The sequence below is a fragment of the Berghia stephanieae genome, chromosome 1 (assembly GCF_034508935.2).
Source record: "Berghia stephanieae isolate SIO BIC M18660-M18661 chromosome 1, UCSD_Bste_1.3, whole genome shotgun sequence".
NCBI classification, from domain to species: domain Eukaryota; kingdom Metazoa; phylum Mollusca; class Gastropoda; order Nudibranchia; family Aeolidiidae; genus Berghia; species Berghia stephanieae.
The window spans coordinates 8,252,843-8,267,692 of NC_088360.1; the positions used below are offsets into that span (position 1 = coordinate 8,252,843).

General features: G+C 31.9%; 1 protein-coding gene across 1 annotated transcript in view; it reads left to right on the forward strand.

Moving 5' to 3' along the window:
- The window catches only part of LOC144967235 (extracellular signal-regulated kinase 2-like), a 22,269-nt gene extending 9,362 nt beyond the window's left edge, over window positions 1-12,907 (forward strand). Inside the window, exons 6-13 of the mRNA XM_078904192.1 lie at window positions 776-915; window positions 1,903-1,969; window positions 4,141-4,275; window positions 5,023-5,128; window positions 6,012-6,240; window positions 10,874-10,974; window positions 11,621-11,773; window positions 12,473-12,907. Coding sequence (XP_078760318.1) covers window positions 776-915; window positions 1,903-1,969; window positions 4,141-4,275; window positions 5,023-5,128; window positions 6,012-6,240; window positions 10,874-10,974; window positions 11,621-11,773; window positions 12,473-12,661 — 1,120 coding nt within the window. The 3' untranslated portion in view covers window positions 12,662-12,907. The remainder of the gene's footprint in view (window positions 1-775; window positions 916-1,902; window positions 1,970-4,140; window positions 4,276-5,022; window positions 5,129-6,011; window positions 6,241-10,873; window positions 10,975-11,620; window positions 11,774-12,472) is intronic.
- The last annotated feature ends 1,943 nt before the right edge of the window (window positions 12,908-14,850 follow it).

The window sequence follows — 14,850 nt, forward strand, 5'->3', positions numbered from 1 at the left end:
TTCTTCTTCTTCTTCTTCTTCTTCTTCTTCTTCTTCTTCTTCTTCTTCTTCTTCTTCTTCTTCTTCTTCTTCTTCTTCTTCTTCTTCTCTTCTTCTTCTTCTTCTTTTTCTTCTTCTTCTTCTTCTCTTCTCTCTTCTTCTTCTCTCTTCTCCTTCTCCTTCTCTTCTCCTTCTCCTTCTTCTTCTTCTTCTTCTTCTTCTTCTTCTTCTTCTTCTTCTTCTTCTTCTTCTTCTTCTTCTTCTTCTTCTTCTTCTTCTTCTTCTTCTTCTTCTCTTTAGCTTATTTTCCTTAAAAATTATTAATCCTTCAGTGCCATTAGGCCCACGGCGCCAGAGTTTATACTATAGCGTGAAACGGACAATCACTGCAGGGTTGACAGGGGGATCAGAAAAAAATCTTGACTTTACCCTGGATCAATCTTGGTTCCTTTGTTTGTGAAGTGAGTGCTCTAACAACTCAGGTATTGGGACCCTCTTTTCTTTTAGAATTATATTATTATTTTCTCATCCGTCTGGAAAGCAATCGATAGAAGATCTGGTGAAACTGTTGCAGCAAAAAAATATTTGATGACTTCAGTGGTGTTTCTTCCTGCATTTATTTCATGCTATATTATCGAGTGTGTATAGGCCTCTCCATTACCTGGCGCTCCCTCCAAAGGTAGTTACTTCTTATTTGTCAAAGTTGAGTCAGATTTGATGCAAATAGTTTTCCAGTTTTTTTCGTGTTTTCTATATATGTTTTAATTGTAATATATATTATATTCTCTATCTGCAGATACACGAAAGGTGTTGATATGTGGAGTTTAGGTTGCATCTTGGGAGAGATGTTGTTAGGAAAACCTCTGTTCCCTGGGTCATCGACTCTTAATCAGATAGAAAGGATAATGGGATCCATACCCACTCCATCTAGAGCAGGTAAGAGTTCGCTTCAGTTGCATTGCTGGACCTAGTTTTACTCCAACTGATATTATCCCTTTTCACCTATCGAATCCCTGTCACAGCTCTCGTGATATTATTTTAGATTTGTAATTATAATATGTGTGAATAACATCAGCAATCATGATTTGAAAGAAATTCAGTATTGATTTTAAAGAATGAAAGCGAGCAAATGCTTGATTGTTGGTGATGATATTTTAAAATATTATAAAACTTGATAGTTTTATATATATATATATATATATATATATATATATATATATATATATATATATATATATAACCATACTGCTTCATTCATTTCACCACGTTAAAGCCCGCATTCCTTTTTTAATTCAGCATTTTATTTATTGTAGAATTCATGTATTGTTGGATATACTACATTGTAAAATCAAATAAGTGCAAAGTAAAAAAGCCAGGAACTGATTTGATTTTAAAATAACAGAACTCTTTCTTCCCGTAATTTATGCCATATTGTGATGCATGGTATGGTGCCATTGCCTTGGCATTCTATGATAGTAGAGTGTATATCCATCAAGCAAACATCTGATGTCACCAGGAATTATTCATGTTATCCATTTGAGCCAATTGGGGATTATGTTGGACTGAAACTGAAACAAAAGACCCTCATGTTGTTTCCTCAACTTCTAAGCTCAAATTTAAAATCATGAAAATTTGACCTGTAAAGTAATATGATTGCTTTAGGATTTTCAGGAATGTAGGAAAATGATGTTGAAGACAAATTTGGAATAAGCTTGAATTAATGGGATTGTTCTCATTATTATATTCATTCTTAATAGCGGTTATATAATCATATTTTCAAAATACATTTAATTTGTACATGTGAAATAAGACCAATGTCTTTAAATGTTTTTTTAATCAACATTGTGTTTTTTAAAGAGATGGTCACAAATCTCACAATATTCTGAAATGCATGTTTCGTTAATGTTTATTTCTTTTTTTCAGATATTGATAGTTTGAAATCATCTTATGGTGCTTCAGTACTAGAAAAGGCTGCTTCTCAATCCGGAAGGTATGAAAACCTTCTTCCATATTATTGCGATAATCTAAAATTCAGGAGAAAATTAATTAGGAGGTGACTTTCGAAACCTGCTTAGTCGCGATTTTATCATTCAAAAACAAAACAAACTGTAATTATTTTGTCATTTATTTAACAGCTTAAGGAGTTAAATTCTTGTCTTGTTTGAACTTATCCTTGAACAGTGCACTGAGTGTTTGGAATATTCTAACCTTCCCTGGCGATTCAAAGGTGTCTAATATATTCCTTGAATTCATTTTCTTTCTAGATATGACTTACCCGGTTGATTGAAAGTCACCTCTTCATATTATGTCATTTGAAGCGTTAGCTTTCACCTTATCATTGAAACATCTATGACATTCAACATCGATTTGATATATGATGAAGACCATTATATGTGTCATCTATTGGAGGAACTAATTTATTTATCTATGGATAAAAAGGTTTTGATTATAATTCCATTCGACATTTTCTCCCTCAAGACCTTGAAGTTTTAATTCTATGTCTTACACAGATCCTTGAAGAAATGTGATCTTTTAAATAAGAATACAACAAAAAGTAACAGTAACAGCAATAATAATGATATTAATAATAATAATAATAATAATAATAATAATATAATAATGATAATAATAATAATAATAATAATTATTATTATTACTATTATTATTATTATTATTATAATTATTATTATTATTATTATTATTATTATTATTATTATTATTATTATTATTATTATTATTATTATTATTATTATTATTATTATAAAGAGTGCATTCTTAATTTTGATGTTAACTAAGTATAAAGTGTATCTTTGACTTAACAAAATGCATGATGTTGTGTACAGCATGGTAGTTTCTCAAGCAATGTTTATTCAACTTTTGTTAAAAGTAACATTTGATTAAAGCACACATGTACCCATCAGTCACTGTGCTGCATATCGTATAATTTAGAGATACCTTCTTCTTTTTAAAAAAAATATTTTTTTGTAACTATCTTTTGACCCATAACATACAACATTCATCACTAATTGGCATGGGGCATTTCTTGTGAGAATGATAATTTAATTGATCAATATGAACCTTAAATAATCAGCCGGAAGTTTGTTTTATTAATTTTTTTTTATTTTCTCTCCAAAGAGTGTGATGAAATGAGAACAAATAATTATGAAATCAAGTAATTTTGCTTTGCGAATAAATGTAAATTAATTGATTAAGTCCTACATGTCCATATTTTCAGGCCTGATAACCGAACACTTTTAAGTGTTTATTTTAATATTGTTGTATTGGAGAATATTGTATGTTGGCTTAAGCCTATTTCCATAGGAACAAAGGGACCATAACAATTTGGATCAACTAAGTCCAGTTTGACCAAGTGAATTGAAGTTGGTTGTCACCTAAGCAAGCTTGATTTCTTGAATTTTAATTTTTAGATTTGTGACACTTAATCGTACACTGCTGGTCTAAATTATTCGCGATGGTGGTGTACGAACGAATCGGCGGTCTCAAGAAGTGGGTGAGAGAGGGATCTAGTAATGACTTTGAGTTTGAAACGAATATTTTTGTGTTCGTGGATAGCTCACACGGTAGAGCCACGCTCTCACCTGCCAGGCGGAGTTGTCGTACCAATAAGGTCGCAGGTTCAAACCCCACCACCGCCGCGAAAAATTTTTATTCTCTATTGTCTTCTGGCACTTTTCTATTCACTTCATATCTTGTTGTTACCAACATAAGTGCCTGCTCCACTCACTTTTCTGAATTCAAAATTCACCCATACACCGGAGCATACTCAATGTCTCAATCGTTTCTATGTTATATGTTTGTGTTGAGAATATTGGCTATTAAGCTTAACTGCTGGTCAAAATTATTCGCGATGGTGGTGTACGAACGAATCGGCGGTCTCAAGAAGTGGGTGAGAGAGGGATCTAGTAATGACTTTGAGTTTGAAACGAATATTTTTGTGTTCGTGGATAGCTCACACGGTAGAGCCACGCTCTCACCTGCCAGGCGGAGTTGTCGTACCAATAAGGTCGCAGGTTCAAACCCCACCACCGCCGCGAAAAATTTTTATTCTCTATTGTCTTCTGGCACTTTTCTATTCACTTCATATCTTGTTGTTACCAAATTGAAGTAACCAAGTTAAACTTGAGAAATTTTTTTTTTCAGGCATAAAAAATCATTTGATGAGCTCCTTCCAGATGCTCCGGCTGATGGTGTAGATTTAATGAAGAAACTGCTGCATTTTAACCCTGACAAAAGAATTACTGCTGATGAATCCCTTAGGCATCCTTTTGTACAAAGGTGAACTAACTCTCTCTCTCTCTCTCTCTCTCTCTCTCTCTCTCTCTCTCTCTCTCTCTCTCTCTCTCTCTCTCTCTCTCTCTCCCTCGCACACACACATGGTTTCCTCACAACTACTGATATTAGACGATGCACAATGCGACTATTTCTTTTATAAAAAAGGTTGAACAAAATTGCCTTATAATTTTTGTTTGTCATCTTATTGTAGCTGTTTATTACTTGATTTTCCCCTCATAAATTTGCTGCGTATCTATTTCAAAAATGTATGTGAGCGATTGTGTCAAAAGTTTTTTCTACTCAAAATTAGATCGACCCCTCCATCCATTTCTTAACTTAGAAAAAATGGGATAGAGATTTAGTTGTGAATATGACTAAGATCATGACCACTCACTTGCAACTTAAACATCCTGACCACTACCAGTGAACTGATGTATATCTATGATTAAGTCTTCGAGTGCCTTAGTGCGTATATTCTAGTGTGTGATTGGATATTTCATTTGATCAGTTTTATCATTTTCCTTAGTGTTATGTACCTTGAGCCTGTATGTTTGGGATAGCGTTCTAGTCAAATTATGTATATTATTATTATTATTATTATTATTATTATTATTATTATTATTATTATTATTATTATTATTATTATTATTATTATTATTATATTATTATTATTATTATTATTATTATTATTATTATATTATTATTATTATTATTATTATTATTATTATATTATTATTATTATTATTACAGATTTCACAATCCCTCAGGAGAAATAAGTCTCAATTTTGATGTTGTGCCGCCACTTAGTGATGATGTTCAGTTGACGGTAGACGAATACAGAAGCAAGTTGTATGAGGTAGGATTGAAACTGTCACAAATGTTTGTTTATCTTTCTAATTATTTTGAGTTTCACTCATCTTGAAATATTTTTTGTGACAAAACTGGTCAATTATTTCCTGTCAAAAGAAGAACCATAGATGTTCTCCATATCCCTGTTGTATAGCTGAAGACAATATTTATTATGACTTTAAAAAAAAAGGGTGGGGTAGGGTGGGGGCGAGGTTGCCAAATGGTTTAGGCATTGCGATGTGGAAGATCCCAGGTTCAAGCCCTGTTTCTGGCTTATTTTTCTGGCTTATTCATACTTCTTTTCTTTGGCGAGATGATCAAAAAGGATTCCCAAAAGCTCGTTAGTAGAGCACTCGCTTCACACACAAAGGGATCGAGATTGATCCTGGTGAATGGGTAGCTGGGTCTGTTACATCAGGGGGGAAATCTTTTTATGATAGACTAGCGTACTAACTGAAGGATAGCAAGCAATTGCTATTGTCTGTTTCACGCTATAGAAACTGGAATACAATCTGACTCCATGAGCTTAATGGCTCTGAAGAAGATTATCGGCCCTGGATTGGCTCGTTTTAATGTATTATCCTAATTGTCACTCTTTTGTCATTGTAATGAGCCTACATATAGCAGATTATGGTGTACTTAACAAAGGTCCACAACTATTATCATTATTATTATTATTATTATTATTATTATTATTATTATTATTATTTATTGTTATTATTATTATTATTATTATTATTATTATTATTATTATTATTATTATTATTATTATTATTATTATTATTATTATTATTATTATTATTGTTATTATCTGCAAGAGGGCATTTTTTTTTTCCGATATCATATTTGGATTGAACTCAATCAAAGATTATTATTAATATGGTTTTCAGATGATTATACAGAAAAAAGCTGAGCGTAGACGGAGAAGGAGAGAAGAAGCTCGCAGTGCTGCTGCCCACGATGAAGATTACCACCACCAGCATCAGCATCATGAAGATGCCCATCAAGAACCTCCTGCCAAGGAAAATATCCATGCATCACCCAAACGACCATCACCAAAGTCTGCTCATAAAGTCGGTTCTATAAGTGACCAGCCTCATCATCATTCCTCGTTTTCAGGTTTGTACTTTATTATTGCAATAGGTGGCCAAAAATAATTGCATAAAGTACAACTAGTCAACTGTTTTTTTATCTACGGTATCTTTAATTGTGTCTATGTTGATAACATAAATAAGATAGCAAAGATAACAGTATTAAAATAATATTTTACTTTCATGTCATTTTGCACAAATGATAATTCTCCTTTTATATTTATATTCTTATTTTTCTTTCTTTAAAAAAAAGAAAAGAATTGAAAGATTTATTCCAAAGTAAAATAAACATAAACTGTTTATTTGACATAAATTGAAAATGCTTAATTCCTCACCAGAGGTCACCCACACTGCGGTTAGCAGTTATAATAAATGAATCTCTCTAGTCTGTCATAATTTCCCAATCTTTCAAAAACGCCTTAGTCACACTCATTCTAAAAAAGGCTAGCCTGTTCTGAGAAGTTTTGAGAAGAACTTAAATATTTTAGATATGTCTCAAATCTTCTCTTTCTATCTAAAATATTTGAGCAATTGTTGAACACAGATTGAATTGGAATCTTAATGTTACTCGAAGTTGACTAAATTCCGAGTATTTGTATTCGAGGGTGGAGAGAGTTGTTAATGTGACAGCCATTGTTAGTGTTTAGTCTGAAGAATTTTGATAATCTTCGATTGAAAGTTTCTAAATCTGTTGTGTTCACACCTTTATTTGGGAAGAGAGTTTCAGTCTTTGGTAGTGCGGGGTCAAATGAGTATTTGAACATGTTTGAGTTTGTAGATTGGTATTTTAGTGTTTTTGAGTGAGTTTTTCTTTGAATAAGAATTTCGTTGTATGCCTAGCTGTTCTGGTGAGTGGCCATAATTTTGTTTGTAATTCTGAACATAAGAATAAGTCGTTCTTTCCGTCTGTCTTGTAAGGTCGTCTATCCAAGCTGTGTGATCATATCTGTTACCCTACTATGGGGGCTGTAGTCGTTAAAGACTAATGTTGTAGAATGGTGCTTGACAGCTTCAATTACTTTTATATCCGATTGGTGTGGGTCCCAAACTGAACAGGAGTAGTCCAAGATTGATCTCATGAGTGATATGTTTCTTTTAGGTTTGCATGACATGTCTGATGTTCCTTTTGATATACTATTTAATAGGCACTTAGAAAAATACTATCCATTTGAACTGAATCAATCTGCCCATAGGCAGTATCACATTATGCAGATATAGCTCTGTTGGAGATCTAAAACGATCTTCTCTGTGATGAGCGTAAAATTTCTATTCTCACCCTACTAGACCTCAGTGCAGCATTTGAAACTATTGAACACAATCCTTCTAAAATGCCTGTCTTATAACATTCGAATGAACAGGAATGACAGATACCTTTCGCCACCTTTTTTTCTGAATTTCAGGGTTCCTCTTGGCCCCATTTATACACTCTATATACCCCAACCTCTTGTTGGTGTCATTTTACAAAATGATATTAATTATCACATGTGTGCTGATGACATGCAGCCGGCAGGTGCAAATGGTCTAGTCTCTTCCATGGAAAATTGCATTGAAGTTGTCAAAAAATGGATGTTTGTGAATAAATTGAAATTAAATGAGGAAAAATTAAGTCCTATTCTTATAACAACCTTATTGTAATTAACAAGGAAATTATTTATTTCACAGAAAAATCTAGAAACATAAGGAATATATTTTTAAAATGACTTATCCATCAACAACCTATTTAAAATAGTGCATTTCGAATTGAGCAATTTTAAAACAGTACTGCCCTGAAAACCCTTGTTTCATCATTTATATTTTTTCCAGAATAGATTACTGTGATTCGCTTTTATATAATATTACAAATTATCTCCTTCACAAACCCTAACACATCCAAAATCATTCTGCTAAGATCATTCTAAGAAAAAAGGTAAGAAATCATATCTCAACCATGTTTTTGTCACTCACTGATTACCTGTTGAATTAAGACTCAAATACAAAATTGCTGTTCTTTGCTTTAAATGTATCAACAAAACTGCTCCTTCATATGTATGCACTATTATGTCATTTTACTCTCATATCAGAACGTTAAGATCTAGTAATAATTTCCTATTAACTGTTCCAGAAAAAATGCTTCAAAAGTTTTCTGATAGGTCTTTTTCTCATGTTGCTCTTTCTCTTTGGAACTCTCTTCCAATTTCTTTATGGAAAAGCAACACAAAACCTACATTTAAAACAAATGTTTAGACCTATTTTAATAGTAAATATTTGACAGACTGAAACTGATTTCCAAAATATAGTTTATTCTTCTTGGAATATATATATATATATATATATATATATATATATATATATATATATATATATATATATATATATATATATATATATATATATATTTATATATATATATATATATATATATATATATATATATATATATATATATATATATATATTATATATATATATATATATATATATATATATATATATATATATATATATATATATATATATATATATGTATGTTTTATTTAAAAAAAACATTTTTTTTAATATGGCCTGTAATTGTGGCATTGATATTGTATTGAGATGGTGTCTAGAGCTGATTGTATAAAGAATAGGCGTGGAATGAATGTGATTCTTATTATTCAATGACGACAAGACCGAACTCATTGTCTTCAGGAAAAAAGGCAATACTGTCAGGATGGAGGACATTATGATCAATAACATCAAAATTCAAAGATCTGAAAGTGTCTGAAATTTAGGCTTTTATTAAGATGAATTTTTGGACATGCAAACTCACATCTCGAAATTATGTCAACTATCCACTATTCGCTCAGAAACAATGGACACATGCCGAACCTTATTAGTGAAGACGCATGCAAAATGCTGGTTCACTCACTGATTACCTCTAGACTTGACTATTGCAACTCCCTCCTCTATGGGTTGCTAAAAAGCTTGACTGCAAGACTGCAGCTACTCCAAAATAAAGCTGCTCATATTGTTACAAAATCAAAAAAGTTAGATCACATCACTCCAGTCTTGCAGTCATTGCATTGGCTTCCTGTGGAGAAGTGGACTGCTTACAAACTTGACTGTCACTGTTTTATGTGCATTCATGCACTGCTCCCAACTACTTGTCATCTCTTATTTCTATCTACTATCCGAATCGCTCTCTCCACTCATCAATTTCCCTGTACTTGAACCATTTGATTCTCAGTTGAATTTTTCACAACGTGCTTTCGCATATTCTGCTCCTTCTCTGTGGAATGCTCTTTCAGCGGACACCAGATATCGTAATTCTCTGTTTTCCTTTAAAGCCTCTTTGAATACAGAGTATTTCCTTTCAGTTTTCTGTGAGTGATTTTATTGATTTTGTTGAATGATATATATGAACGCATGTATATAATTGCTTCCGAGCACTTTTGGTGGAAAGAGGTGCTAGAGAAATTACGCATTATTATTATTATTATTATTATTATTATTATTATTATTATTATTATTATTATTATTATTATTATTATTATTATTATTATTATTATTATTATTATTATTGTTGTTATTGTTATTACTATATTATTATTATTATTATTATTATTATTATTATTATTATTATTATTATTATTATTATTATTATTATTATTATTATTATTATTATTATTATTATTACAGTTCACTCCGCTTAATCACACATCGGTTTATCGCACACTCTGCTTAAATGCCACACGTTCCCAAAAACCTGAATTTTGTCTATATAATAGCTCTGCTTAATAGCACACCATCTCCCCTTAATTGCTACACCTTGATTGCAGTGACAGCCAACAGCCATATGAAATCAACAATGCTGTTCATGTTCCACACAACTTTTTGGCCGAAACATTTGATCAGTTCTTTACAATGGACAACAATATACCCACCATCTGTGAACTGACATCTCAGGAGCTACTGAGCTCCATTCAGCCAATCAAAAGACAACGCCTGGATACTGAAGATGAGGATGAGTCATCAGAATGTGACAAACCACCCCTGACAAATACTGAAAAACTTAACATGGTGGACAAACTACGCCGCTAAATCTAAGCAGAACGCTTGACAGATGATTTACTTTGGTGGGATTGGAGACAAGCGAAACAGCTTTCACAGAATAGAACGCAATCAAAGCTTCACGAATATTGTTCTTACAAACAATAATTATGTCACATTTTGTTGTCCATAAAACATGAAAAAGAAAAGAAAAAAAAAAACTTAAGAAAAAACCCCAAAAAACCAGCACATAAATGAATAAATAAATAGATAAATAGATATATATATAATAAATAATAATTAAATAGATAAATCAATCAATCAATCAATCAGTCAATCAATAATAAATAAATAATATATAAATAAATAAACAAATAAATAAATAAATAAAAATTAACATTCTAATGAGGCTGTATCTTGAATATGACAGTCCCAAGCCCATAGAAAACCCAGAAGGGAAGGTCCTGCATGAATTTCACAGGAAAGCCTGGGCTTAGATGCTATTATTAGCTTCTCTGCTTTATCTCACAGTCCGCTTAATCAGCACACTATGCCGAACTCCCGAGGGTGTGTGATTAAGTGGAGTCAACTGTATTATTATTATTAATATTATTATTTTTATTATTATTATTTTTATTTTTTTTTTTAAATTGCAGCATTTGGTAGATCCAACCACGATCAACATCCAACCGGTTCTCATCAGAGACAAAAGGCTTTGAGCAGGCAAAGAAGTTATGAAAACATACAAGCTAATGGGGTAAGACTTGAAAACTATTAGATATTGACATCATTGTGAAAATATGCTCTCATCCCACTGCGTAATATGTCATCATTTAAGTTTGTAATTAATTTTATATGAACCACTGTATGATCCATTAGATAATTCTTATTTTTTTTGTTTTGAAAAAGATTGTGTAAGGTTTTTTTTTTTATAACACAAATGTTATTTCCACAGTTTGTCTCAGTTTTTTCAAGAATTAAAGCGCCAGTATCTTTTTTATTGCTCACGTCCTTCGGATAGAATGCTAGTCCTTCGAAAAGTATTCTCCACTAGATCTAAAGATTCAGCTTCCTGATTACTAAAGAGTAGACAGGAGGGTTAGAAAAAAAAAAACCTTTATTGTACCTGGGCTTGATACTCTTTCTTTTCCAAGGAGACAAATGCTTAAACACCTGAGCTATTGGGACTCCTAGTGATGAGATTGATGAATGATAAATGATACTCTTTTTAAATGACATCCCCTTTTATTGTTTAAAAAAAGTTCTGATTAGCAAGAAAAGATGAATGAAAACATGACTTTGTACAAAGAGCATATAATATTTTCTGTAGAAAACAAGATTGATGTTTTTTTTTGGTTTTTTTTTTTAAAAACTTCATTGAAATATTTATATATGTCATACAGAGTCGGCAAACATCTGCTCCTGCTGCCATGAGAGGTCAAGGTCGGCCAGTATCAGGGGTCAGCAGAGCCCAGAGTAACCCAACCATTAGTCGAGATGACAGAGGAGGAAATGGAGGCGGTGGTGGTGGTCTTATGGTTGCCAGCTCTAGAATGGTTAGTTCTGTGTGTGTGTGTGCGTTTTTTATTTATTATTATTATTTTTTTTTTTTTTACTGTTTTGTTGTACTTAAATATTAATGTCACAAATTATCAACATATTTCTTTTGACGCTTTTATAGCTTAATGACAGTTCTAGAGTTGTATTTTTTAAATGAGTATTTCAGAAAATAGCAAATTTTCAATTTGAATAGTGATATCAGTTCTGATGGGCAAATATGCCATTGTTTTTTGTCACGACCTGTAGAAAACTTGTAATGAATTCACTGTCCACTTCGGTTTAGGATTGCACATAGAAAGGGATAGAATCATAGATAATTTTTGTTGTTGTTGATAATTTCTTTTCATTCTATGGATATAATTTTTCTTGAAGTGATAAGAACCATTCTGGGTCAATATAAAAACGATGTCCTCTGAGAAAGGATGCAATGACTGCTCACGGGTGTGTCAAACCCATTATCTCTTGGTTACAAATGTAAACCATACGTCTGTGCCAGGCTGTTCCGATAGGTATACATTTTCTTCAAACCAATGATGGTCATACAATCATATGAAAAATGAAATATATATTTTTGGTTTTTAGAAATGAAAGAAACATTGGGGAAAAATTGATAGAATATAATGGTCTCTAGTTTTACCTGACATGAAAATGTAACTGTGAAGTTCATTTTGTTTCCAAATTTTTATTAAATGAAGGTACCAGGACAGAGGCCGACATCTGCCAGTAACCCCAGAGCAAAACCAATGTACGGACGTAAACAATTCAGCAATGCTGGTAATAATCCAAGTGCAGGTGCACCCAAAGCCATGTTTGGAAGCTACTCTCAAGCTTATGGGACGATATCATCCAGTAGTCTAGCTGCTCTCCAGAGCAAAAAGTCCTGACTAAGCCGACAGCAACACACTCCAACCAAGGAGTATGTAGACAGGGTGCTTCATCCCAGGCCTCCTTCTCCCCAGGCTCCCAGAGTGATGGAACTTGAGAAGATCTACACACCAGTTCCACCACCTCGTCCCAGGGAGTATAGTCATTATTCCCCAGCCTACCCTAGAAGACCTGCAGGATATTACCACTATTGAAAGGGAATCTGTAAAGCGTGGAATATGGAACAAAAAAAAAAAAAATAAAAATGCATTTTTTAATTTAAAAAGCTTGGATAGTTAAACATTTTGTTTCACAAAATTTCACTTCCACAATCATGTTTAAAAAAAAAAAGCTTGAACTCCCTCAATTGGAAATTTAACGTGTAAGTTTTGTTTTATTTTTGACAGTCCTAATTTTGTTTTATTTGGATGTGTGAAATCATCAGCACAGTTTTTTTTCTTTGCCATGCACGTCATAAGAGTTAATGATCAAATTTTGTTCATTACTTAATTCCCTTCACCCTTTCTTCAGTTCTTGAAAAAGAAGTGTGTTGCTGTTCTTTGAATTTCCATGTAAATAGCATCTTCCGGTTTTGTGTTTATATTTAATTGATCATCATTCCCTCCATATAAAGACTCAAGAAAGTGACTGGACACGAAGACAATGTCGTATTGTTAACATGGAACACAATGAATTAAATTGTATCATTTTGCAATACAATAAATTGTCGACTATGTGTTCATCGTTTCATACATAATGTATAACCAATATTTTTCTGGGGTTTTTTAACTGCAAGTGTAACATCTCATATTTTTTTTTCTCTGACTGATACATTCCTATATCTTAAAATCATGTTAATATAAACTAAGATTTTTTTTTTCACAGACAATCTGGTTTAGAAATACTTTTATCACCGTAAATATATGAAACACAATCAAAAATGAAATAATGCACAATTGTCAATAAAAGACAGATGCTATGGACTTTGGTTATTAAAATAACAACTTCACAAACGTGAATATCAATTAATATCATTTCAAAATTTTAAAATTTCTTGGAATTTTATAATATTTATTCCTATTCAAAAGTTTGTGTTAAAGATAATATATATATATATATATATATATATATATATATATATATATATATATATATATATATATATATATATATATATATATATATATATATATATTATCAACCCTATTATTACACCATGTTGTTTTCATTGACTTATAGGAACACAATCCGTCCACATTTTTTGCCAAAGTTTATATACATATAATTTTGTAACTCTCTCAGTCTTTGACAATTAATTTTAAATAAACTTATACAACAAGAGTTGTTTTTGCAGGAAATATATTTTCATGGATTTATGGCTATATATTTAAAAGTATATGTTAAAGTTATAAATATTATCAACATTCTATCGTCTACTTCTGTTTTAACTTAAATTAGTACAGTGGTTTTCATGGAGGCGGCTGCTAAACGAATGCCAATTTAGCTCGCATGGCCAGTAAATCAGGAAACAGGATTTTTACCATAGGTCCCTCTAAGTGCCTTGTCTCCATGCTATTTTTAAAATTTTAAAATTTATTTTTAATTTAAACATTTTTTTGGTTACCTGTTGTTTTGTGCTAACAGACTATATGATAACCAAGCTAAATTTAAAAGAAAATCTTCATCATTGCATGTCGATGTCAGTGGTGTTATCTTTTATCTTTCCAAATGTTTTTACCAGATTAGGATTATTTTCTGCTTCATTTTTCAAACAGGGAAGGGAAAGTGGGAAATGCGAATTCTAGATGTGATGCAGAGGAATCGATTTTGAAAACAGTCTAGAGATGGACACAAAACAAAATAATGAATTAATTTGGATACTATCTTCTAGTCCCACTATGCCTGAAATGGTAGTGTTTGGATGAGAAAGAAAATAGTTTGCTTTGATAGCCTAGCATAGTTGCGCAGAACAAGCAAACAAACAGTTCATACTCAGTGAGAGCACCGAATTCTATCAAGATGCACCATGAAGAGTTGTGTCCAAATATCTTTCCCTCCCGTTTGTATGCTCATTTTTTTTCTTGCTTCCTTCGGACATTTGTTCACTAAAGTAGAGACCACTGAACTTACTGTTCACTTGTCCCTTATGCTTTTATAACTCAGGATTTTCACAAGGTTGCGTAAAACCAAAATAACGTTAAATACAAAT